The sequence below is a fragment of the Coffea eugenioides genome, chromosome 10 (genome assembly GCF_003713205.1).
Source record: "Coffea eugenioides isolate CCC68of chromosome 10, Ceug_1.0, whole genome shotgun sequence".
NCBI classification, from domain to species: domain Eukaryota; kingdom Viridiplantae; phylum Streptophyta; class Magnoliopsida; order Gentianales; family Rubiaceae; genus Coffea; species Coffea eugenioides.
In genome coordinates, this window is record NC_040044.1 from 1112301 (window position 1) to 1137561 (window position 25261).

The 25261-nt window shown below is 33.4% G+C and overlaps 2 protein-coding genes and 2 long non-coding RNA genes across 5 annotated transcripts; 2 read left to right on the forward strand and 2 right to left on the reverse strand.

Annotated features, from left to right (window-relative positions):
* Nucleotides 1–1493: 1493 nt before the first annotated feature.
* Nucleotides 1494–4987, forward strand: LOC113750888. The gene is made up of 3 exons (XR_003464678.1): nt 1494–1599; nt 1723–1848; nt 4907–4987. It is a non-coding gene; the product is annotated as an uncharacterized LOC113750888 (long non-coding RNA).
* A 114-nt stretch (nt 4988–5101) lies between these two features.
* On the forward strand, nt 5102–8904 carry LOC113750012. Of its 2 annotated transcripts, none has more exons than XR_003464610.1 (4): nt 5102–5145; nt 6140–6187; nt 7782–7903; nt 8830–8904. It is a non-coding gene; the product is annotated as an uncharacterized LOC113750012 (long non-coding RNA). The 2 variants fall into 2 exon arrangements; XR_003464609.1 differs by lacking the exon at nt 8830–8904 and adding an exon at nt 8551–8605.
* Nucleotides 8905–11979: 3075 nt separating this feature from the next.
* On the reverse strand, nt 11980–13433 carry LOC113748684 (E3 ubiquitin-protein ligase CIP8). Its single transcript, XM_027292209.1, has one exon. The coding sequence runs from the start codon at nt 13300–13302 to the stop codon at nt 12172–12174; it is 1131 nt and encodes a 376-aa protein (XP_027148010.1). The 5' UTR covers nt 13303–13433; the 3' UTR covers nt 11980–12171.
* Nucleotides 13434–19729: 6296 nt separating this feature from the next.
* On the reverse strand, nt 19730–20566 carry LOC113749404. The gene has a single exon (XM_027293132.1). It carries the CDS (start codon nt 20359–20361, stop codon nt 20017–20019), a length of 345 nt encoding a protein of 114 aa, XP_027148933.1. The 5' UTR covers nt 20362–20566; the 3' UTR covers nt 19730–20016.
* Between the last annotated feature and the right edge of the window lie 4695 nt (nt 20567–25261).

Consider the following 25261-nt stretch of genomic DNA (forward strand, 5'->3'; position numbering starts at 1 on the left):
CAGGATCTGTCATTTTTCGAGTCCATGCCGTCGCTTTCTCTTACCATACATTTTGTTTTTATTTTATTCTTTTTTGGGGTTATTAGCATAATAATTTGTTCTTCTTAATTGCCACTCTTACTATTATTCCCTCAAACAACACAATACAAAGCCCACACTAAAATACAAAATCACACATGTTTCGCCTCTTCCTCTGCTCTTATTCTCTTCTCTCCCTCTATTATTCTTGTACAGAGTCAAAGCTACTAAGGGGTGGTCAAGAATGGAAGAGGAGAAGAGACTCGTGAAGAGGCTAGCAAGTACGTTGTTTTGTTTCTTCTTTTCTTTTTTCTTTGGGCTTTAATGCTGTTTTCTATAGTGACTTCCTCTATAGATTCCGGGTGGGTCCTCTGATTTAATTGCTATGCTGATACTTTTGCAACAACTTTGCGCTGATTTGTTCAGTATTCATCTCTTGTTTTGAGCGTTTGTGCTGATTCCGGGTGGTTGTTGTGCATTATTAGCTGTGCTAATTTTGTCATGCTCAAGTCTTCTTCTGGAGTTTGAATAGTCAAGATCCGGCCGATCCCAGCTTCTAGTTTTAACTGCAGTTTCTTCAATTGTCTACATTGTCGTTTCATGGCCACAATTTACCTACTGGTGATAGATTCTGGGATGCTTTTTTTTTCCTACCAAGGCTTTTTTGCAATTTTTTCTTTTGATTTATTAACATATGTATAAAAGGGGGAATGTTATGTCTCAAGGGTGTGTATTATTGGTGATGTAGCGAAATGTGATTGGTTGGAGGGTGTTCGTCCAAAATTTTTTAATCCCATGGTTTTGTTTATCATCACGTGTTCTGCAAGTGACCCTTTTTTAAACCACAAATTCGATTGATTTGATTGGGCAAATTAGGTTACTTGCTCCCGACTTTTTCAGTGAGAAGTTACGTTTTTCCGGCATTTTCAGTGACAATCACAGTGGGAATGGGCTCAAGATACTTGTGACAGACGTCAAAAGTTTTTCTCCTCTTTCTCCAACAATTTCTTCCAGACTTCTACGCTTCCATCTCCCCGAGTCCTTCTACCTCTCCTTCCCTGCCAGTCTCATCATCTCAGTCTCGGGTAAATTGGATTGCCCACTATCATAAAAGGAAAAAAAATGAAGATTGCTTCTCCTTTTAAACTCTCTTCTCAGAGATTCTCAGCATCATCATCATCAGTGAGTTTTTTTTTTTAAATTACTTGATTGTACTTCTCAAAACCCCATCTACTTATATAAATCCTCCTATTCTCTTCGGCCTTTTCTCCTTCATTTCTCTCATCAAAGCTGATATTACCATCTCTCTCCCTATCTCTCTGCTATTTCAAAATTTTTGTGCTTTTTTTTATATGTTTCCCAAATTATAACGTTCAAATTGGGCCCAATTTTATTTTTTTTAAAGATTTTTAGAGTTTTCTTTGAACAAGTTCTTGTTTTCCACAAATTATTTGTGTAGCATTTTGTTTCCAGAAGAGGAGATAGGGATTGGGTGTGTGTTTCTGTGTGTGAAAATGGCGGAGAAAGAAAGACGCAAATTCAGGGCTTTTGGATTTGTACATATGCCAATTGAAGATTCAGGTAAACTAAAGCTATTCGTTTCACAAATTTTTGGTTTTCCTTATTGAAATTCAATTCATTCTTTCTAATAAATATTTCATCAGAAATACTTGATACATGGTTGTTCTTGAATGTTTTATGCAGATTTTTGGGGTTTTAACTGTATTCAGATGGGGGATCAGCTGTGCGTTTCAGCCTCTCAAAAGTACAGCAAAAGGAAGGCGTAAATTAATGGGCTTTGACTTGTTAAAATGTTAGTTGAACATTCAGGTGAATGATATCTACAGATATCTTTCATTCTTTTATTTTTCTTTTCTAAATGGTGTTTGAATTTTATCAATTTATTTTCTCAGTATTGCTAATCTTTTCTGACTAAATGATCTTTTTCTTGTTTTTTTCCAGAGCTGAAACGGGTAACTTTTTGATTTGTTTTGTTACAGATTTATGGACTTCAGAATTTTGGGAGATGGGAATTTAGTTTATTGGCATAGAATTTTTTTAGAGTAAATTTGAATTTATGAAAATTTGGGTTTAAGATTGCTATATTACAAAAAGTGATTCAGGGTTAAATATCGATTATGGTGTTCCAGGATGTAACTTTGCTTGGCAGATTAGGTTTTTCGGCATAAATCTTGATTAGGTTTCCTAGGATATGTAACTTTACTTGGTGGATCAGGGTTTTAGGATTTTTTGATTTCAATAGTTTCAAATCCGAGATTTTTAATGTGCCTCTGATCACTTGATTTGTTTGATAATTTCGAAAACAGATCATACAGAAGGGGAAGTTATGTGCAAAATCTTTTGTTTTTAATTTTTTAATTTTTATGGTTTATCAGTTTTGGTCAAGTACTATTACATTGGAGGAGTTAGTTTTAGATTTTGACACTTTTTAGTAGCTACTATTGTAGTGATATCTCACTTGTGCATGATTTATTAGTAAAATGAATACTTTAAGTTGCTTGCTGTTTGTGCTAATAGTTTGAGAGTGACTAGACATTAAGCTATGCTATTTAATGACTTTAGTAGATTGTCAATTTGTGATGCTTGTGCTTTTTACATTGGCGCAATAGATCAAGTGAAGGATTTCAGGCTGCTTTTCTTTTGTGGTCATCGTTGGAGAGTGATTTTATCTTTCAAACTTCTGCTATTTAATCATCTGGGAAGACTTGTAACTTTGCAGGGGTACTGTCTTTTTACTTGATTGTGATCTCTTAACCATATTGATTATTGATCAATCACTGTCTAGAATGTTTTAGATAGCTCGTTTGTTGTGGTCATAGATTGGAAGCGTCTCTGCTTTGCATCAACGTTTTTCTTGCATCATGTCCTTTTCTATTGCTATATGGCTGTTTTCTTTTCATAGCCCTTATTTAAGTCTGATGGTTCTTGGCTATTCATTCATATTGTTCCACAGTCCTAGATGGTAGTTGTGGTTGGTAAAAAGCGCAAATCTGTTCCATTTGTAATTTGACAAATTGGAATTTAGTTTTCCGGATAAGTTGACTTATACTCTCATGTTAGTTTAATTGTGCCACATAATAATGTCCGAAGCAGTATTTCAGTTCTCTATATACATGAGTCATTGTTGGATTTAGTATCCTGATTTTAGTTAATAGATGAATGCTGAGTAGCTTTGCTGCATACTCGTGAATTATTGTTAGATGTATACGCTTCAAGGAAGATGGATTCTTCCTTGTTTACCTTCTATTACATCCATCTACTTGTTTAAGTTAAACTCTGTTTTTATTAAATGTCTAATTATACGCCTTTTTTGTATTTGTTTGTAGTTTTTGTGAAGACTTGTGCTTTTAATTTTCGCTAACTAATGCCTATCAGTGTACATAGTTAAGGGTGATGACTATCGTGCTTTCTGGGGCCTATTAATTGGCTGATTTATTTGTCTCAAGTGATTAGCAATCTAGCATCCGAGGACTAACTGATTGTGATTTTGAAAATGTATACACTGTTGCAGTTCTGTCAATTCTTTCAAATTGCTTGCGTTTGTTTAGGTCTCAATTTGAGAGTGCTTCTTGCTTTGAGTTTTTTTTCATGGGGATACTTGTTATTTTTGTCATCTTGTTTATGTCTCATAGGCTATAGTCATTTTGTTTTCACAATTTTAGAATTAACAGTGGTTCTAAAAATGCAGAGCTGTTTGTTGTTCATGTGAAAAGCTCTGGTTGGATTTTATTGGTGATTAAATTGAGATGCTTTTAGATACAACTCTTCTATCAATAGTTTTTCAAATTTGTACTTGTGTCAATGTCTTATGACAGTTTTAGTCTGTCATGTAGAAGAAGAAGTTATTATTGAAAAGTTTATTGACTTTAGGTACTACGTATAGAACAGAATAAACAGATGGACGAACACATTCCAGCCAATAACGATTGGCCACATCAGCAAAACAATCATTCCTTTTGAGCCATGGCATTTGTCCTTTTATATATATGTTAAAGAAATTGAAGAGAGAAAAAGTGCAATTTTCTTTCTGAGGATGAGGAAGAAGACGAGAAAAAAGAGAAAGTAAAGGGTTAGAGAGAGGGAGTCGGATGGTTAATGAAAGGAGTAGAGAAAAGGGAACCCGCTACCATCACTGAAAAGTTGGGAGCAGGTAACCTTCTCCCATCAATCACATCTGCATTTGTTTGTTTGAAAAAGAAGGTAGAAGATTGTATATTTCTCTAATGCTTCTCAAAGATGACTCCGGATCAGAGTGAGTGTTTTCCATGATTTTCCCCATCTTTGAGACTCTTAGTTCTTTTTCTCACCTGCCTTTGCATTTTTTATTTGTTTAATTTATGTTTTCAATTTCCTTTTTATCTGTTTTTTTTTTGTCTCGTGATTCTTTCTGTCTGAAACATATTTGTTTTTGTACGTCTTTCTGAAACTTTTTTTAGGGGAAAAGAAGTAGTGAAAAGACTTGTTTGTGTGTTAGGGGGTTAAAAAGTAAATAAACTTTTGAAGTAAAATAAAAATCATAGGTAATTTGTTAAATTGATTGGTGTAGAACGCGACAAATAAACTTCCGAAATTGATTGGTGCACTTTCTTTCTGTCGAGGTTGAGAATCTTTTTTCTTCGTTGTTTCTTTTTCCAATGCGATATCTACGATAAGTGGTCAACTGACGAACTAATTTTTTATCTTTGATTTCTCAATTTATTCCAATTCCAATTTGCTGAGAGCCTAATCATAGCATTATTCTGGATAAGTTCTATGTGAATAATTGTTTAAATTCACAGGTTTCTTTTCGATTTTTGTCAATCTGATGCCTTTAAATGATTTTTTCTCTCGATTCTGCTGTCTAATGTATAATTTTTTGATATTGCAGGTCCAAAATTTGGAAATTTTCTTCTGTCCTTTCCAAGAACTACTCCAGAGTATAGCAGCACGACTCAATATCGTATCCAGCTTACTTTGTGTAAATTAGTGAGTAGTTTGATTGTACCTTCTTCTGTTCATGTGTATTTTATTGCAGTTTGTACTCTAAATGTTATACCCCTTTTCCTTTGCTCTTTGCAGAAAAGGTTACATCGGACTTTATCACTTGTTGCTTTTCCATTATTACAGGTTTTTTGCTTTCCTTTTTACCATAATTTCAATTATTATTCCTTAAGTTGTTCATTTGTGGTGACTAAAGTTAGCGTTTCAGTGAGGAGAGTGCTACTTATTTTCTTGAAATTATGGAATTTGAAAAAAATTTAATATTTTTACGTACTGTCTTTATAGTATATAGTCATCGAGACAAATCGTAGTTACACATTAGTGGTAGTGGTATCTTATTGATTTTCAATATGAGTGAATATAGTGTAGTTTGATGATTTCTTGACAATGAATACTGAATTTTTTTCAGCTCCTGTTCAGTTGTTTGAGCTCCTATTTTGTTCCCTTTATGTTTCAGTTAGTTCTGAAATGATCAACCCTCTTGATTCTTGATCTAGCTTTCACTTGTTAAGCTATTGCGTGATCCATTTTTCTTTCAACCTTTTTGATCATTCTTCCCATATGATGGCTTTTAAAGCACTTACGAGTGAGGCAGTTTTTCTCACAGAAAAGAAAACGGATATGACTAAGTTGTGCATGTTAGCAATTCTACCCCGCATTGTCATGTAGTTGTTTGATCAAATGTATACAAGGGATCCACATGTTATTAACCTTCATAACTGATATGTAAAAGTTAGTACTAGAAATTTGGAATTTATACTCCTTTATTTCCTTACTAAACAATTAATAATAGTAAGTTTTCTAGCATGTATCATATAACTTGTGCTTGGTGGGTTTTCTTGCTGAGTTGTATTGCTGTGACTGTTTAATTGTAAATATGTTATCAAGTTAGACAAAAAACGTAGAATGGAACTTAATTGGCCAATAGAGTGAGATGAATCTTAACATGGGAAAGAATATGCATATAAGGCATGTTGATGATTGCAAATTGATAGAGCAACTTTGTATCTTCAACTAAATGTCACCAAAGGTACCTTTAATTTGGTAATATAACACTGTATTTTCCTAGCATTTGTCTGGTTTATAAGACTTATTTTGGCTTTCTTGGTTCTCATTGTAGGATCCAAGTAACTAACTCTACATCAATTCTTTGGAAGTTGATGCTAAGGTATAATTTGTTTATTACCTTTCATTTACCAATCACCAAATCGTTTGAGACATTGGACCTTTCCAATCAGTCAATGTAAACATGACAGGTCTTGGGGTCTTTGGAGTTATTCGCTTTATCTTATTTTAATTGGCTTTATTCCATATTGGTGTAAAACCTTTCTAGTAGTGAAAATATATTGAAATTATAAGGTTGCTTGCATAAAAGACAAAAAGTTTTGGGAATGAATATTGATTTATTTCAAGGAAGGCAGCTTGTCAAAATTTTATGCCTCTATTCATCTTCAAAGAAATGGTTGGCCTTGCTTTAGCTGAAAAAGAGATTGCCCGTTATAATTTTGTTGCAAGATCACAATCTAAAATATTCTTCAAAAAAGATGTTTTTATAGTGATGTTGGATTGCATAAGCCCTTGCAAAAAATGGAAAAGTTAAGAAGGTTATTTTGAAGATGATGTTACTATTATTTGGGACATATTGGTCATCCTTTGAGAGAAATTTTATTGCTATGTTATGGTCTTTAGCAACATTTTCTCTCTGTACTATGAAAACACTACCATCTCATTCACTTATATTTTCATGGAAGATTTATGTCGTTCTTGACCTTTTGAGGACAGAAAAGGATGAAAGATGTTTAATCATGTCTTTCTATATAAGAAAGGTATATTATTCTAATTACCATGTTTCTTTTTATTATTATTTTATGGTGATGTATTTTTTCAAATGAAATCCACTTTTCTCCCCTATTGTGTACTTGACTCGGCAAAAAAAAAAATGAAATCAAATTCTGATTTAATTTGCACTATATGCCATACAAAGCTTCTTTGCTTGCTATCCTTACAGTCAGATACAATATTTCATGTCACAGAAGAGCTATTTCTATTCCTAAGGAGGTTGCTATGTCTGCTGTGCATTTTATTTTTCATTTTTCTACTATGAACAGAAATAAGTTATATGTTTCAAACTGATTTTGGCTTTTCATACTTGATTTATGTTTTCCAAAAGTTGGTAGTAATTATCATATTCATGTTATATACAACACAATTATGGGTATAATTATAATTAACTTTCAACTAATTATCTTATGAATGCTTAGATACACTTATTCATACAGCACCCCAAAGGAAAAGGAAAAAAAAGGCTTTGTGCAAGATATTTTTATTTCACTGTCTCATAGGTCTTTTTTATCAATTTTTTAAAAAGTGCCCCCTCTAAGGTCATCTTAAAAACTGTCTCAATGGTTCTTATTCTTGGAACCTTGAACCCTGATTTTAAAAGGGTTGTTGATGATGATTGATCATATATATAACTAGATGATTTTTTTTTTATTTTAACAAACTTTCATGATGACGAAGCAAAACGAAAAACATAGGCATTCTGTTTATCCCTAGCCATCAATGTTCATGTATGAACCATATTGTAGCTTTAATTGAAACTATAAGTTCTATGCTAAATGCAATAGCTATGGCTAAAGAACTCTATTTTAACCATAATGGTTCAGCGTTGGAAAAGCTTCTGGTTTACATCTATTACTTATTTCTTGTATAATATTTTTAAGTGGTGAATGATTAGTAAAGTTTTCTTGTTAATTGTGCAGGCATGTGTAGACTTCGTGGCAAAAGTAGTTGGAGTAACTTCGGGACCAAAAGGAAGAATTTTGGTGTTACAGATTAAATTGCATCCCAAGATTGTTAAAGATACTGAAAGTGTTTTAAACAGGTAACAAGTCTTACATGGTATATCAGTGTATTTGATATGTACAAGCAATATTAGTGCTGAAATTGCTAGCAAGTTTGTTGTTTTTTTACTAGGTTTGCATCAGTTCAAGCAATCTACTTATTTCACTTTGAGGTGACCTTATGGTAGATTCCACAACATGATGTCTTAAAAATTTTCTTCTTCTTATATTTGGCTATGTCAGTTATTCTCATACTTTTAATGGAAGAATGTGCTATTTGCTTCTTGTTTTCTTCTAAATCTTTTAGATTTATTTACTATCATTAAGTATACTACATGTGGAAAGCCATCAAATAATGATTAAGAGAATGGGGAATAATGGATAAAAAATGCTACAGGTATTAGAAATAATTTTGATAAATAATTTGGAGCTTTTTAATGAAGATTTGAGCCTAAAGTCCAACATCTGTATCTGTACTTTCTGTCATTCTGCATTAGAGTGTATTTTTTTGGCATACTAATGCAACAAAATGCATATTTTCGTATGTGGTGTAGTTTTTTGGGGCTTAAGAGAGCTTGCAAATTTGCAATCTATCATCTCAAAGAAAAGCAAAATGTTTATAGGAATATTATCTTATTCTTAGTTTAGTTATTATTTGCACTTCATGTAATTTACTTGCGCAGAACAGATTGATTGGAGGATGCTTTGGAGTATGTGGGAGTTAAATTAGCGAGGCAGGACGGTGCAAACGTTGCTGAATTTGTTCTCGTCTTAGCTCCAATTTATTTTTGTCTGATCTCTAATTTGACCTATTTTTTATTGTTGTCTACATTGCTCTCTTTAATTAAAGTTATCAAAGTTAAAGGTGACTTTGCTACCGCTATCAATTACTTTTGAAATTGCCATTATTGTGTCAAAGAAATTTAAAATGTTTCATTTTCACTTTTCATTGTGTTTTTTTTTTCAGGATGAAACATATTCAGCTCTCATATGGGATTTGATAAAACTACCAAAATGCTCGTTTCAGAACTCAAATTGGCATCAAGGAGGTAATTTGCCATCTTTGTACTATTGCAAGAAGAAAAATCATTTTAAGTTTTAAATTTCTGATGATTGTAGGTTTGTCGGTCATGATTTTGCAAATATTGCTATTGTTAGTGCAGGAAATGATTATGCAGTAGGAAACAGGACTTCTGACTCTTTTCAAAAGTAGGAAGAGAATTAATAAGAAGTGAGACATGGAGCTATGGTAAAAATAGCCTACACATTGTAGAGGGGATGGAATTTGATCGCGGATATTTTTCTCCTTAACATGATTGGAGTTTTGGATCTCATATTTCTATCTGTTGGTGTATGGTATTTAAGAGGGAAAACTTCTGTATTCGCAATTGCTTTTGGTTGCCTAAAACATCGCATGGTTCAAGGATTTTTTCAAACAATACTAGAAAGTCTCCAATCGTGATAGTTGCATACAACATTGAAGAGGAAGATCAGGCTCCGTCGTTAATAGGTAGTTGCTATTAGAGGCCTTGCCTTCACTGAGTGCTACTATCTCTTGATAGGAAATAATGAGACAAGAATGCTTGAATATGGAATTTATCACATTCTTTCATTCCGAAGGCATTTTTTTTATTGCAATTTTAATTAGTTAAATCTACCAAAGGGCAGATTATAGGGGGAAAAAAAGATAGATTATAACCTTGAATTCACATTCTAGCACCAATTCTTCTTGGATTTTGAATTGTATTTCCAGTTTAAAAATTTGTCTTCTTTAATCGTAGTTATCTAATTCCAAAATGTTGTACATTATATCACTTATAAAAATTTTCCTAATATATAAACAATCAAGACAAATGTAATAAGTTATAGCACATTGTTATTGATATTGAAGTAGGCATGTATCTGCTACTTGCTTTAATATCACATTATTTAGCTTTCTCTTAGTGTTTTCCTCCTTTTATTTTGTACTAGAATAATCTCATTCGATGGGGCATGCCAATCTCATATAACCTCACCGCGCGTCGCGCGGTGTTTACCCTCCTAGTTTGGTTTAAACGAAGGACTCATGTTTGTCTGCTAATTGAACTGGTCTTGTACTCCTCTGTTAATATGAACTACTGTTGGGATATTCTGTTTTCGGCTAGTTTGGGCATACATGTTGTCTTGCTCCGACGTGGTACTTGGTAACAAGGTCATTATCTAAACTTGGTAAATCGTATGCCTGCGGTAATGGTGCTTGCTCCAACACTGAAATTTGTTTGATCTACTTCCTTGGTCGTCTTCATCTCATTAAGTTCAGTCATTTCTTTATGCTTTCTCTGCAAATTTAATCTAGTACACTGGAATACGCTAATGCTATACTGTTGAATTGCTGGGTATTAAGATTTTGGGTTGAGATGAATAACAAATAATGGTGGGTTAGTTTTTGTGTTTTTTTATGAATGTTTGTTTTGTACAGTTGGTCCCTCCAATAATTGGTCAACGGCGATTTGTCACTTTTACCCTTTAAAAATTGGGCTTTGCGCGTGGACCCAATGAATTCCGGCCAAAATTTGGTCGAAAAAGTGAAAAAGGACTAAAGGTGATCATTTTTGTTTGTTAAGGACTAAAATTGATCATTTTTATTCTGAGGGACTAAATTTTCACATATGTGATATGTGAGGGACGATTGGTGTAGTTCTCCCTTTTTATTAGGGTTAATTCCACTTTGTCCCCCCAAACTTTGGACGATTACCCACTTAAGTCCTTAAACTTCAAAATGGGACACTTAAGTCCCTAAACTTATAAATACCTCCCACTTAAGGAAAATTGTTAACAAATCCTGAATGCCGTTGGTGGTCGAAGTGTCCCATTTTATAAGGGTTTAGGGATTTAAGTGTCCCATTTTATAAGTTCAGAGACTTAAGTGGGAGGTATTTATAAGTTTAGGGACTTAAGTGTCCCATTTTGAAGTTTAGGGACTTAAGTGGGTAATCGTCCAAAGTTTGGAGGGACAAAGTGGAATTAATCCTTTTTATTATTATTAGGGTAAAAAATAAAAAAAAAGGTAAAAAATAAAAAAGCCCCCTGTGGTAAACCTAATATACAGAAAAGCCCCCCGTGGTTTCAAAATATACAACACGACTCCTCATACTTTGAACTAAATTGTAAAGGTGACGGAATCCGTTAAACTTAACGGAAATGGTCAAAATGACCAAAATACCCTGATATAATTAAACAAAAGACAGCTCAAAAAAATCATTTGTTTTATTTTCTAAATAGAGAGAATTGAGGGTTAAGGGGTAGAATAGGTATATTTGATAAAAAATAGGTATAAAAAAATTTTTTTAGGTTCCAATAAGTCATTTCCGTTAAGTTTAACGGATTCCGTCACTTTTACAATTTAGTTCAAAGCATGAGATGTCGTATTGTATATTTTGAAACTATAAGGGGCTTTTCTGTGTATTAGGCTTACCACAGGGGACTTTTTTATTTTTAACCCTTATTATTATACATAAGAACCAGGAATTTGAGTTCAAGAATTTCTTAAAATAAATATCTGCTCGTCTCCATACGAAGATTCAAGATGAAAACGGAACACACAACAGAAGCAGAAAATGCAAGTCATGAATTTTGCACACAAATAAATAAATAAATAGGCACTTTAAAATCTCGGTGCATTAAAATAACAACGTTAATAAGAACTTAAATCCAAGCACACAAGAAATTGTGCAAATCATACGCCTTTCCGCGAATCCCCGACCAAGTATCACGCATTACACTGGAAGTTAGCACAGGCAGTAGCATTGACTGACGTTCAGCAACAACAACAAAGATTTAGCCTGAATATACTGGGGAGACCATTACGGTCAAGGTTTCGAAAGAATACATCCATGTTCTGCATCTGAAGTTTCAGTTAAAGGTATAATATCTATTATGCACGCAAAGATTATTACAAGAAACTAAAAATTAACTGCATTTTATGACATAAGTAAAGCTCCTAAAACACCTGAATGCACATGTTAAATTGCATACCTTAATAGCATAGCATATCATGTTTAAAATGATATCATTAATTTCATAGGTGCAAATGTTTCAGTTTCCATATTATCTAGCCCCAAGGACAAGATGCTCCAGATAAAGAAGAAACAAGTTTTTTATCGAAGTAAATCTTATTTACATTAAGAGAAAAGAAGAAACAAGTTTACAATTCCTCAAACTAGTCCACAAACAGAGTTCCACGAGTCAAAATATCTGAAATCATAAGCTAATTCTAGAAAAAGAAAACCGAAAAATAATTGCAGAAAGTAAGCGTATATGCCACCAATGATTAGAAGGACTCAGTCTCGTAATCACCACTAATACCGCCACTGCCACCAGAAGAAGAACTCGGGGCAGCGGCAGCAGCAGCTCTCTTTTTCCTTTCTTCCTCGTACTCTGCATCATCTGTCGGCAACTCATACCTACATACAGGGCACGAATTTCTCGACCCCAACCACGGTATGATACAATCCCCATGATACCCATGTCCACAAGGTAATTTCTTTACCATTTCTCCAACACCAACTATATCTTTACATACAGCACAAGCCAATGCTTCCAGTTCTGACTTAATCTCCATGGTTTCTAATGCTTCTACAGAAGCTTTTGACGCGGGAGGCGCTCCTCGCCGCCCACCGTTATCAGTTTCGGCCAGATTTTGCAGCAAAGCTTCATAACCCGCCGCATCCACGTAATCGCCTGGATTCCCAATATACCCTTCTCCTTCAGGCACGGCCAATCGAAACTCAATTGAGTAGTCCTCAATTCCCATTAGGATTTCCGCCCAATCGAGAATCCGGTTACGGCGATTCGCGGCTCGAGCAGCAAAGTCCCGAAGCCGGAGCCGAAGAACATCGCGCCGCCTACGCCTTAAATCATCTTCGTCCGTCTCTTCTCGAGTCTCATTCTCCTCATTTTCGTCGTCGACCTCCTCGTCGTCGTCGTCGTCGTCCGATTGGTCTCGATTTTGGTCCACCCTTTCTCGATTTTCTTCTACATCTTCATTTCTGACTTCGATTTCATTCTCGTCGTCCTCGTCATCATCGTTGTCCCAGCCATCGAGCTCGATTCGAAGGTAATCGTCATCGGATGGATCAGCGTGCTCAGAGGGGGGAGGAGGAGGCGCGTCTTCGTCACGCGCGGCCTGAGCTATGAGTCGAAGGACTTGGAGGAACTGGTTTCCGAAAGACGGATCATCCATGGGGTCCGAAGCTGCAGCCGGGGCGGCTGGAGGACCCATGGACTCGACGAAGCCGTTCTTGCACTCGTGGCAGATGACGTCAGGGAGATCCGCAAGGGTTTCAATGGAGACCCGTTTGTCGCAGTGATAGCACCAGTATTGTGAAGGATTGGGCTCCGACCCGGCTGGAACTTGAGTCTCGGCCTGGGTCTGGGTTTGGTCAGATGGGGTTTCGGCCATTGTGGAAGAATTGGTGAGGGCCTGAGGGGGTCTCAGATATATGGCCGAGAAAGAGAAGTGAAGAGAGAGAAAGGAGGAGACGAGTGAGAGATTTTTATGTGGTTTTTATGAAAGAGAATTGAGGTACAGCCACCGATTTGTGGGTAAAAGGAATTGGTGATCTTTTGGGATTAATCAAGCGGTCAATGATTGAAATTGGAGGTACTTTCGTGGTGAGTTTCGCGACATTAACGTTTGCCTCCGCAGTGTCCCTTTTTCTTTTTTCTCTTTTTTTTTTTTGTAAAAATGCTTTTCAGAGCTCATTACATTTACCTCCAATGAGTTTGGCCAAACTATTAATTAGCCCACGAGGATAGAGAAGCCATTGTCTTGCTATCTTTGGTCTTGTTTGTCCTGGTATATCTTCACGCAGATATACATACATATGGAAATAGAACGACCTGAATTCTTAATGAGAGAAAAATTATGGTTACATAAGCAACGAAAAATAAATTTTGTGCCCGGAACTTTGCAGTTAAACTTGTGACTTTCGGACGAGGGTTGGATTGGATAATAAATGAGGAAGTATTGTAAGTCGAAAGTTTTAGATTTAAAACCTCTTACTTATTAAAAAAATGCGATTTTCTTTCCTTTTAAGTTTTTTATTTTGTTGTTGAATTAATTTGAGGTTTTATCCTCAATATCTAGGAGAATTTTTCTTTGAATTGATAGAGTTTCGAAAATAGACTAACGAAGGAGTTACAGAGCAACTTTTTTTGTAGTCTCCAATTGCGAATTTTTGTTTAGTTTTCACATTTTTAGGTTAGAAACTTGTTTTAATCATAATGGACGAAGTTGCTGATTTTATTTTTTTCTTTTTGAGTGAGATTGATAATTTAAGCCTTTAGAGGACAACCAGGTGCAGCGTTGTTGTGACGATGGAAATGAAACTTGGAATAAGAATGGAATTCAGTGCCACTTAATTAATTCAGATGTTCAATTTGTGGTTATTGAACAGTTTGAATATATTAAGATATAAATCTATTAAATTTAAGTGTTCAATTGAATTATCAAACAGGACCTTACTGTCAATACCAGTTCTAATACATTTACAGCATACTACTTTTCTTTCCTGTGTTTAATACATATGATAAGCATAGTTTTTTTTTTCAAATCAATTTGTGCATACTACAACTGGATTGACGTTTCATTTCAAAGGTAGAAACTCGAAGTAGGACCTTAATATATAATTATCGGGTAATATCATAAATCTCCCATAAGGTTTCTCCTAATATTACTTGGCCCTTTGAAGTTTTAAAATATCACTTACTTACCCTAATAATTGCAAAAGGATAATATTAACCCTCACTTGTACATAATTCACGTATCAAATAAATGGAGATCAAAAATTTTAAAAAGGAAACAAAAGTCACTTTATTCTTTTTTCTTGTTTCTCCAACATTCTATTTTACTCATTTTTTAGATGACTATGTGATTTTTTATTTATAAATTATAATAAATTGAAATTTATTTTTTTTAAATTTCTTGTGATTGTAATAGAGTGGAGTATGATTAATTTGATTAATTTGAGTTAATTTTTATAATGATCAATACAATTTAAAAGTTTTGGGCACGGGTTGAGAAGAAATTGAAATAAATAAAGTTAATAAAAAATTGATTTTAAGCATATAGAGTTAAGTTGGTGCAAGTGCATTTCTTTGTAAATATCTTTTTTATTTTTTAAATATATATTTTTATGGACTATAGCGTTATGATGTGATAGTATTATTAGAAATTGTTTGTTAGGTAATGGTTTTCTTGAAGTAAACAAAGTGATTGATGAGTATTTTTATTTAGCAAGTAAAAGGGTAGTTTAGGATTTTAAAAAGTTTTGTTATACAAATAACAAAAATAAGGGAGGTAAATTATATTTTTAAAACTTTATGGGTACTAGGTGATATTAAATAAGGGTAGTTTCTGATGTTATCCCCATAATTATTCCATAATACACGGGTATTTTAGTCTATACCTAGCCGGCAACGACGCATTACACGAGCGGCTCCTTACGCGAAAATCAGAAATCATACACGGGCCCTTTCAATTTGCACCCAAAATTTCTGGTAAAAATCCAAGGAACCCTCGTTTCTAAAACGAAGAACGCATTATTATTATTCTCAGCTGCATTTTTTTTAAAAAAATACAAGTTACGAAACAAGGCGAAAGCAGTGGGCTCGTCTTCGTTGTTGGCTGTATATAGACTGTGTGGGATTGTGGGCCACGGGCATTATTATTATTATTGTTATTGTTATCACTAATTTGCTAAGTCAAAAAACGAGACTAAGGTTCCGTTTGATAAAATTGAATCTGAATTCTGAAGTCTGAATTCTGAAATCTGAATACTGAAACAATAATTTGCTGAATTTTAAACACTGAAAAAAATATATGAATGTCTGAATTTTAATACTAAAGTTATTTATACTGTTTGATAAATATTTATAGCTGAATGCTTAATAAGTTTAATTTGACAATTGTGCCCTTATATCCTTTCATTCAAAAAAGAAATAGAATCTATGATTTAATTAGTTTAAAATTGTAAGGTATGAAAATGACAATATTTATTTTTAAATCAAATTAATATAAAAGATGAAATATATTATATGAGGAGTATGGAGAAGATGTGAAAGTCATTAAAAGGAAGAAAATAGAAACTAAAAATCATTAGATAGAGAATATTATGTTGTTTAATTAGATAAGAATTTTGAACATAATTAACAAACAAGGGTAGATTTGGTAGATAAGATAAGGTAGTTGAAATAATTCTATTGATTCTTATCAGAATTAAGCATTCAATTAGGATTCTTGTGCTGAAAAAAATACACACAGGTTCAGCACTGCTTAACAAGTTCAGCAAATATATTTTCATTTATCAAACATTCAAAACATCTGAATGTCTGAAAAGATTCAGATTCAACACTTTTTTATGTTATCGAACAGACCCTAAGTGTCTGTTTGATAACATAAAAAAGTGCTGAAACTGAATTCATTCAGACATTCAGATGTTTTGGGTGTTTGATAAATAAAAATTTTTCTGCTGAACTTATTAAGTGGTGCTGAATTTGTATGTATTTTTTTCAGCACAAGAATCGTAACTGAATGCTTAATTTGATAAGAATCAAAAGATTTACTTCAACTACTTTATCTTATCTACCAAATCTATCCTTGTTTGTTAATTACATTCAAAATTCTTATCTAATTAAACAACCTAATATTCTCTATCCAAAATCCTTATCTAATTAAATAACCTGACATTCTCTATCTAATGGCTTTCTACTTCTATTTTCTCCCTATTTAATGACTTTTTTACAATTTCTCCATGCTACTCACATTTGTTTACTCCTTATCTTTTTACATCTTTCTACTCTTTCATAATTTTGTCATTTTTTTCCTCCTAATTTTTTTTATTGCTACCGTACTCACCGATCTCAAATTCATTATTTCCAAGGTAGCGTCAACATTTTTCCATTGAAGTAATTAAATTTCTATATAATTTGGCATGAATTTAAAACTTGTTTATTGCAGCTTCCTTTTGCTTATATTTGGACTTTTCTTATCAAACTCTGATTTAAAAATATATTTGCACCGATATTTTGACTTTTCGATAATATATTTCTTCTTTTATATTACTTTGATTTAAAATAAATATTATCATTTTCATACCTAACAATTTTAAGCTAATTAAATCATAGGTTCTATTTCCTTTTTGGATTAAAAGATAGAAGGGAAAAATTGTACAATTTAGTTTATTAAGCATTAAGTTATAAATGTTTATCAAACAGTATAAATATGTTCAGCATTAAGATTCAGATATTCATATATCTCTTTTCAGTGCTTAATATTCAGCAAATTAATTGTTTTAGTATTCAGAATTCAGATTCAGTTTTATCAAACGGAGCCTAAGTGTCTGTTTGATAACATAAAAAAGTGTTGAAACTGAATTCATTCAGTCATTCAAATGTTTTGGGTGTTTGATAAATAAAATTTTTTCTGCTGAATTTATATGTATTTTTTTCAGCTACTCAACACAAGAATTGTAACTAAATGCTTAATTTGATAAGAATCAAGAGATTTACTTCAACTACTTTATCTTATCTATCAAATCTATTCTTGTTTGTTAATTATATTCAAAATCCTTATCTAATTAAACAACCTAATATTCTCTATCCAAAATCCTTATCTAATTAAACAACCTGGCATCCTCTGTCTAATGGCTTTCTACTTCTATTTTCTCCCTATTTAATGACTTTTTTACAATTTCTCCGTACTACTCACATCTGTCTACTCCTTATCTTTTTTCATCTTTCTACTCTTTCATAATTTTGTCATTTTTTTCCTCCCAATTTTTTTTATTGCTACTGTACTCACCGATCTCAATTTCATTATTTCCAAGGTAGCGTCAACATTTTTTCATTGAAGTAATTAAATTTCTATAGAATTTGGTGTGAATTTAAAACTTGTTTATTGCAGCTTCCTTTTGCTTATATTTAGATTTTTCTTATCAAACTCTTATTTAAAAATATATTTGCACCGATATTTGGACTTTTCCATAATATATTTCTTTTTTTATATTACTTTGATTTAAAAATAAATATTGTCATTTTCATACCTAACAATTTTAAGCTAATTAAATCATAGGTTCTATTTCCTTTTTGGATTAAAAGATAGAAGGAAAAATTGTACAATTTAGCTTATTAAGCATTAAGTTATAAAAGTTTATCAAACAGTATAAATATGTTCAGCATTAAGATTCAGATATTCATATATCTCTTTTCAGTGCTTAATATTCAGCAAATTAATTGTTTCAGTATTCAGAATTCAGATTAAGTTTTATCAAACGAAGCCAGAAATCAATTTAAAATCCATATGTTTATTGAAAAGTCGACTCAGGTAGACAAGACGAAAATTCCGCACCTTCAAAGTGCCCAAAGTGTAATCAATTTTGTGTAAAGCCATTTGTGTACATATTGTCCGTCTCTGTAATCACGTTTGACGATTTCAACTGCGCAGAGAATAGAAGAACAGAATAAAATGATGAATAATTAGTAGTTGAGCTAGGTAGGAGAAAAACCGCAAAAGAAAAATGAATTTAAAAGTGGATCCAATAAGGGAATACTCCTTAATATGGAATGGTAACTGAAAATATAAAATAAGAAAAAAAAACATATAAATGGGGCAAAAAAAAGAAGCATCTCGTATCATTCTATTAGCATTACTCCAACCAAATGAAAGGATACCAAAATTATTCCAACCAAATTAATGAGAGTGTTTGGATATCAAAATTATTTCAAATAATATTTCGCTTACATCACAAACACATTCCTCAATCTACCTTTTTACATTTTCAATTATTTTTTTATTTCACATACATCACATCACAAAAAGTGCTACAGTAATTATTTCAAATAATACAGTATCCAAACTTCTTCAGCGTAACTCAATTATCATTCTATTAGCGTAGTTTGAAATGATTTTGTGTTTTGCAGGACAGGGAAATTATAGGATTCGGTGGCCTGATGATTGAAGGGGATTGATGCAACAGTACTGGCCTTAGACTGGACTGGAATCTGATGAGAACCACTCATGGAAGGCCAGTAGATTTTTGCCTGGGATTAGATAGGCCGCCCGACGTAACGTTTGAGAGCGACTTTAGTTGGCACATCAGGAGCCAGTCCCCTTTCTCAATTCCATCCTAAGGAGCTAACAGTAGCTTGTTGTGTAATCAATCTGCCCAATCCACGTTGCCCGCAGCGTGATGCTACGTATCATTCATTCTCAGTTTTGTAAATGAATCTTGTCAGTTTGATATTGCCGGCTAACCAGCTGCCGCCCATCTCTTTGAAAGGGTACCAAAGGATAATCAGAACCTCATATTTATAATCTCTCCTTTGTGCTGTGTATCAGTAGACGCAACCCTTTTTCAAAATTCTCCTATTTATAATGCCTCCTCTTTTGCTGCTTAATTCAATCCTTCCTCAAGAAACAGTAGTACTATTAATTAAACCTCATCTGTATTTTAACAAGCATATATTCGTATGCTTGTTAAAAAAAAAAAAAACCCTCCCTGTTAGGTGTTTGTATATAATTTCACTCAGTACGCCATTTCCCAATGTTCTGATTAGGTACAAGGGGTTCGGGGGTGCTGCAATGCATGACCTGTAAAAGAATCTTTAACCACTCAAGTACCCCTTAATGCCTAACAGTAACAGTTGCAAAGACACAGAGGTTCAGAGCAGAAAGACACTAGAAAAAGTAGTAGGTCTCAAGCCCACTTTAGCTCATAATCTAGCAACTATTGCTGGTAGGAGAATGGAAGTGTAATAACTTTTCCTATGGTGCTAGCCAAATAAATTCACCATAGACTTTGCCAATTTCACTAGAAATAGCCGACGAGTTCTGAAATCATGTACCCTCTATTCACATCAAGTATGTAAAGCCAAAGAAAGAACAGCATATACATTACAGAATACACACTGCAAAACATTGAAAAGTAACACAAACACTCCCCTGTCCCAAATTTACTGCTAGTAATTGTTGCATAGCAAAAATGTCCAACGACCAGGGACGATCTAGCTAGCTTCCATCCTTACTGCCCTCCTTTTTTTTTTTTTACAAAAAAAAAAAAAAGACTTGACTTTGTAGTCAAATTGACATAGTCGACTGGATTGGATGGATCATCATTTACAACCGGTTCTGCTGCGGAAGCCTGAACCGGACTTGAGACGCCGGGGACTTGACGGCCACGCCGTGCCAGCAGATGCCACCCCGGCACATTTCGTGCCCATCATGCCGCCCACCGCTAGTACTGTTGCTGCGATCGTGCCGTGTCAGCGCATACGTGGCCTTACGGGACACGTCCCACGTCAGACTGGCAATCAAGAGTACGCCCACCACCGCCGTGGATGCAAGCAGCACAAATCCTCCACCGAAGCTCTTCCCACTTGCCAATCCATAAGCCTTCAGCGCCGCTATCACCACCAGATACAAAGTCGTCAAGTTCCCCACCACCGCATCCGAAATCGCCATCTCTTTCTTGATCCTTTTTCTTTTTGAATTTCTCTCTCTCGCTTGAGAAATTAAAATTCGTTCACTGCATGTGCAAGGAAGATGGGTTTAAAAAAGCCCTCTTTACTTTGGAGTGAGAATTACGAAAAAAGGAATGCTTGGAGTTGGAGAGAGTGAGGGAGGTCGTCCTCCCGCATCGAGTTGAGCTTATCTTCTTTTTTTTAAAAAAAAAAATTAGTGCTTTCGGGAAAATATTATGCACCCACTTAACACGCATTGACTTATTAAAGAAAAAGAAATAAATACATAAATATTTCGACAGCACAAAAAAAAAAATTTGTTTTTGACGCGTGTGTTCAAGTTGGCCTGTCATTATGGTTCTTACACACGTGGCTGTACACCATTCCTTCGTATCAACAGATCTTGCATAGAATATTAAAACTCAGGCACACAAACGACAGCGTTTGGAGCTCACAACAAAGTGGATTTTTTTTTTTTTTTTTTGAGGAAAGTGGATATTAGCTCCAGTCTTTTTTATTTCGGACACTTTCTTAATTCTGATAGGTGTTAGGCTGGCAATGCCTATCCCCTATCGGTTTTTTTTATGGGTTAATGAGCAGGATAGAAAAGACCCGCCTCCAACCGTGTTTAATCGGATTGTTTCAGTAGCACAAAAACCCAAAACTACGAAATAGTGGGCCACCGTTAATATTAGAATATAGGGATAATTTCACAAACCTCCCCTGAGGGTTTTAATAATTACAGTGAGTCCCCCTTAAGTTTAAACAATTACATATACATTCCCCATTTTTACTATCTATGTCTAGGTTCAATAAACCAAATTTTCTCTTGAAAATACTAAATTACTTTTTTGTACAAAACAAAAAGAGAAAATACAATGCACTAAATCGGTTTCTTCCATACTTTACATAAATCTATTACCTTAATTCCTAACAATTATCCAAGTATCAACTTCAATTCTAATTCAAGTAGCCATTCAAAAGATTCCAAATTGCATATACAGCATTAATGCTTATTACGCAAAAAAAAAAAAATACACACACACACATACACACACTTTCTCTCACTAACAAACAATTTTATACTCCAAAATTAAATGTTAATGCCCTAACACCTTTCCAATACAAATTAATTTAATTTAGAATTACTGTTATAACACTCTTATGTTCTTAAAAATATTAACACCTAAAAAATAGAGAATAAACTATATCTCTATAATAAAATCATAAGCAACAATTACTAATCCAAATAAATCCTTATGCAGATTATTGACATTTTACATAAATTTTTCTTAATAACAGACAAAATATGACAATTTTTACATCTTTGGTCCTTTTTTCTATTTCAATAATCAAATTTATTATTTATTTATCTATCATCATGAGTTTCTTCATTTTCTTTTAATTTGATGTATAATTTTCTCCTTTGTTGGTTTTATAATTTTAATTTGCTAATATTCATAAAAATGAAGATGATAAAAAGAGGGTATAGTGGTATAATATCTAGGAAATAAAAGAGCCGAAATAGACATGATATAGAGAAATATGTTTTTTTTTTTTGTGTTTTGTAAATCTATGGCTTTAAACTACAAATTGTCTACCAAGTAGAGGACATTATAGCTATTTTACTATGCCAAATGAGATAAATATAATTACTTAAATTTGAGGGGAACTAAGTGAATTTGTCAAAAACCTCAAATAAGGTTTTCTGAAATTATGTGATTTGCCTTATTTGGCAAGTGATTTTTTTTTTTGCCAAAATTTTATTCTACACATTTTTTAAAATAACATTAACTATAGTAATCTCAAAAAAGGATTCAGAATTTTTAAAATGCACACTTTAAAATATCAAAAAACACATAGACAAAATTTCTTTTCTTTTCTCTTCTTTGTTCTCATTCCTTTCCTTGCCTTAACCCGCCATCACCAACAACACCTTTGCCAGCGCCGACAACTCATCTTTTTTTCTTCCTTTTCTTCCTCCCTCTCTTCGACTCCTACCATTTCCACTCCCTTTCGCTCTTGCCACCCCCTATTCTCCCGCACGATCTAATTATACTACCAGATTGTATGAGAGAATAGGGAAGGTGGCAATGACAAGGGGAGGAAGAGATGAGGAAATGAGCGAGAGAGAAAGGGAGAGAAAGGATAAAATAAAAAGGATGACTACTGGCACCACCTTTACTGGCGATGGCAGTCGGCAGTAGGAAAGGAGGAAGGCGAAGGAACATTGAGATGGGGAAGAAGGGGAGCGAAGAAAAGAAAATGAAGAAGAAAAATGAACAAAAGAAAATGAAGAAGAAAAAAAGCAAAGTTTTTACATGTCTAAAAAAAGTTTTTTTTTTCTACAAATTTTATAGTAAACTTAAGTAAAGTTTTGTTCAATTGCTCAAAAAACTTTCTTGTCAAACGAGACTGTAATACAATCTTTTTTTTTTCAAAAACTATTGCTAGGGTCCATTTTTTTGGAATTACAGTTTTTTGTTTAAAAAATATTTTTAAACGATAAAGCAACTTTGAAATATTTGATTATAATTTTTAGTGTAAAAAACACTTTGAATAAAAACTCAAATTTGTAACTTTTAAAACAACTTTTTTGTGTTTTAGAAAATAAACATAAAATTTAATCACTTTTATATAAAAAGATAAATATATTCAAAAAAAATTAAATTACACGTTATCCAATATATTAAATACTCATCGAAGTGTGCATCCAACCAACATACTTAAACATATAATAAGTATTTTTATTAAAAACTCCGTTAGATAAAATACTTTTTATATATTACCACAACTCCTAATAGGCATTAATCAGTGAAGTATTATTTTTATTTTCTAAAATTGTTCAAATTTGAGGATATGATATTGAATACCCAAAAGTTTTTCAATTCTAGAGGATTGCGGTTCCGTGAAGTTTATTCCTACAGATACAGTTCAGATAAAAGTGATTAGTCATTTTGTAATGACGAGCAAGCTGGTTCATCAGGTAAAAAAATTTAAATTGCTAAAAATGTTTTGCTGCATAAGATTAATGGATTGATCTTCTATATACACTGATAGTGTATACACTTTTTATCATTGATGCATGATATGTGATTCGAATTTAAATTTAAAACCCAAATTTTACAAATGTGTCGTGTATCTAACCATAATAGTATATACATTATAAAAATATATAAGATTTACTCAAGATTAAATAGGTAAAAGGTCTTGTCAGCAGCACCAGTTAGTCTAGACATTTGCCTGTGATATTGCATTAGAGTCAATAATTAATCGCTCTTGAAAACAATAAAACATTGATTGACTTATATATATATATATATATATTGAAGTGAATACATAAATACATCAAAAAAACAAAACTTAACCTATCATGTTCCTTAAATATGTTTTCTACATTTTGGAAGTCTTTGACCTCAAAAGCTTAGATTGTAAAAAAAAGAAGTGCCAATAATTAAACCTATTATGCACAAAAGGAAAAAAAAATATTGCAAAAAAATGAAAAAGAAAACTACTTTTGTAAGCATGATAATTTGTTTGATAAGCTATTTATGTACACAACCGTATGCCTAGACAAAGATAAAAGTATCAACGTTTAGGCGACAAAAAAAAACATAAGCATATTGGTACTTATGAGAACAATTTATGATGCTATATGTTTATTTTTACAAGAGAACACACATAATTATGCTATGACTCTCTTTCCAATATACATATAACAGTTTTCTTTTTCTTCTTTTCCTCCAATCAGTCATTACATCCTATCAATCAAACTCAGAATTCGAATTTTGAACTCAATAGTAAAAAGAATTTTAAAACTCTCTCATATGAACACTAGATCAATCCTATTGGTTCCATTTCCTTTTAGTGAGACGAATGTGCTTCTCCCTTTTATTATCATCAATCCATCCGATTGTTTCCAAATATAATCAATGAAGACATAGTGGCAGTTCCAAATTGATTAACTATTGGTTGAATGAATTCCACCGTGATTCCAAATCAAAAGGGTACGAGGAATGACAAAAAAAAAGAGCAAATTATTTGTGTAGCCACTGAACTATTTGGATAGTCAATATTTAGCCATTCAATTATTAATAGTATATTTTTTATTTATGGAACTATTAAAAGTATAAACTTTAAGTCATTCCGCTTGATTCCACTGTCAATTCTGTCAAATATAAAGGTTCACACGATTCAAGAGACATACTATTAATAGTTAGACATGACAGAATTAACGGTAAAATTAGACGGAATGATCCAATATTTATACTTTTAATAGTTTAGTGGGTACAAACATATTATTAATAGTTGAGTGGTCAAAACTCAACTATTCAAAAAGTTTAGTGACTACTTGGATAAATTGCTAAAAAAAAAATCATACCCACGGTGGAGGGTATGATTCCGATTAACGAAACATATCCTTTAGTGTATCACACGGTAATAAATGCCAACCGGCTTCAATCAATCATCCGTCAAGCACGGCAAGCCTACAACTGATTCGATATTTCCTAGCGGTGCAAAAGAAGCCCGGCCAGTTACCAATGGTACCCCGCCACGTTGCAACAACGCCAGTGTTGGCCCATCCAGGACCGGTCCTTCCATCGCGATGTTGTGGAACCCACCATGGGTCCATAACCCATCAAAGAGGTCAAGTCTTTCTAAAGAAGACCCTATAGAGTCTTCCAGAACCCCTGCTTATTCTCCATCTTCTCCACGTCCGTTCCCTGAGAGAATCACCAATACAAACTCGCCACGCGTCGAGCAACTCATTAGGACCGTTGGATCATCCAACCTGGCAAGGTGTAGAGCCAATCAGAGAGAAATAACTCGTGGCAATTCCCGACACGTGAGATCGCACAATTTTCTTGGTTGCTCTGCTCACTAGTCACTACATAATAATC

Bases quoted from the DNA above. Each gene is read 5' to 3' on its own strand.
- LOC113749404 (XM_027293132.1), bottom strand. From the start codon at position 20,361: ATGGCGATTTCGGATGCGGTGGTGGGGAACTTGACGACTTTGTATCTG.
- LOC113748684 (XM_027292209.1), bottom strand. From the start codon at position 13,302: ATGGCCGAAACCCCATCTGACCAAACCCAGACCCAGGCCGAGACTCAA.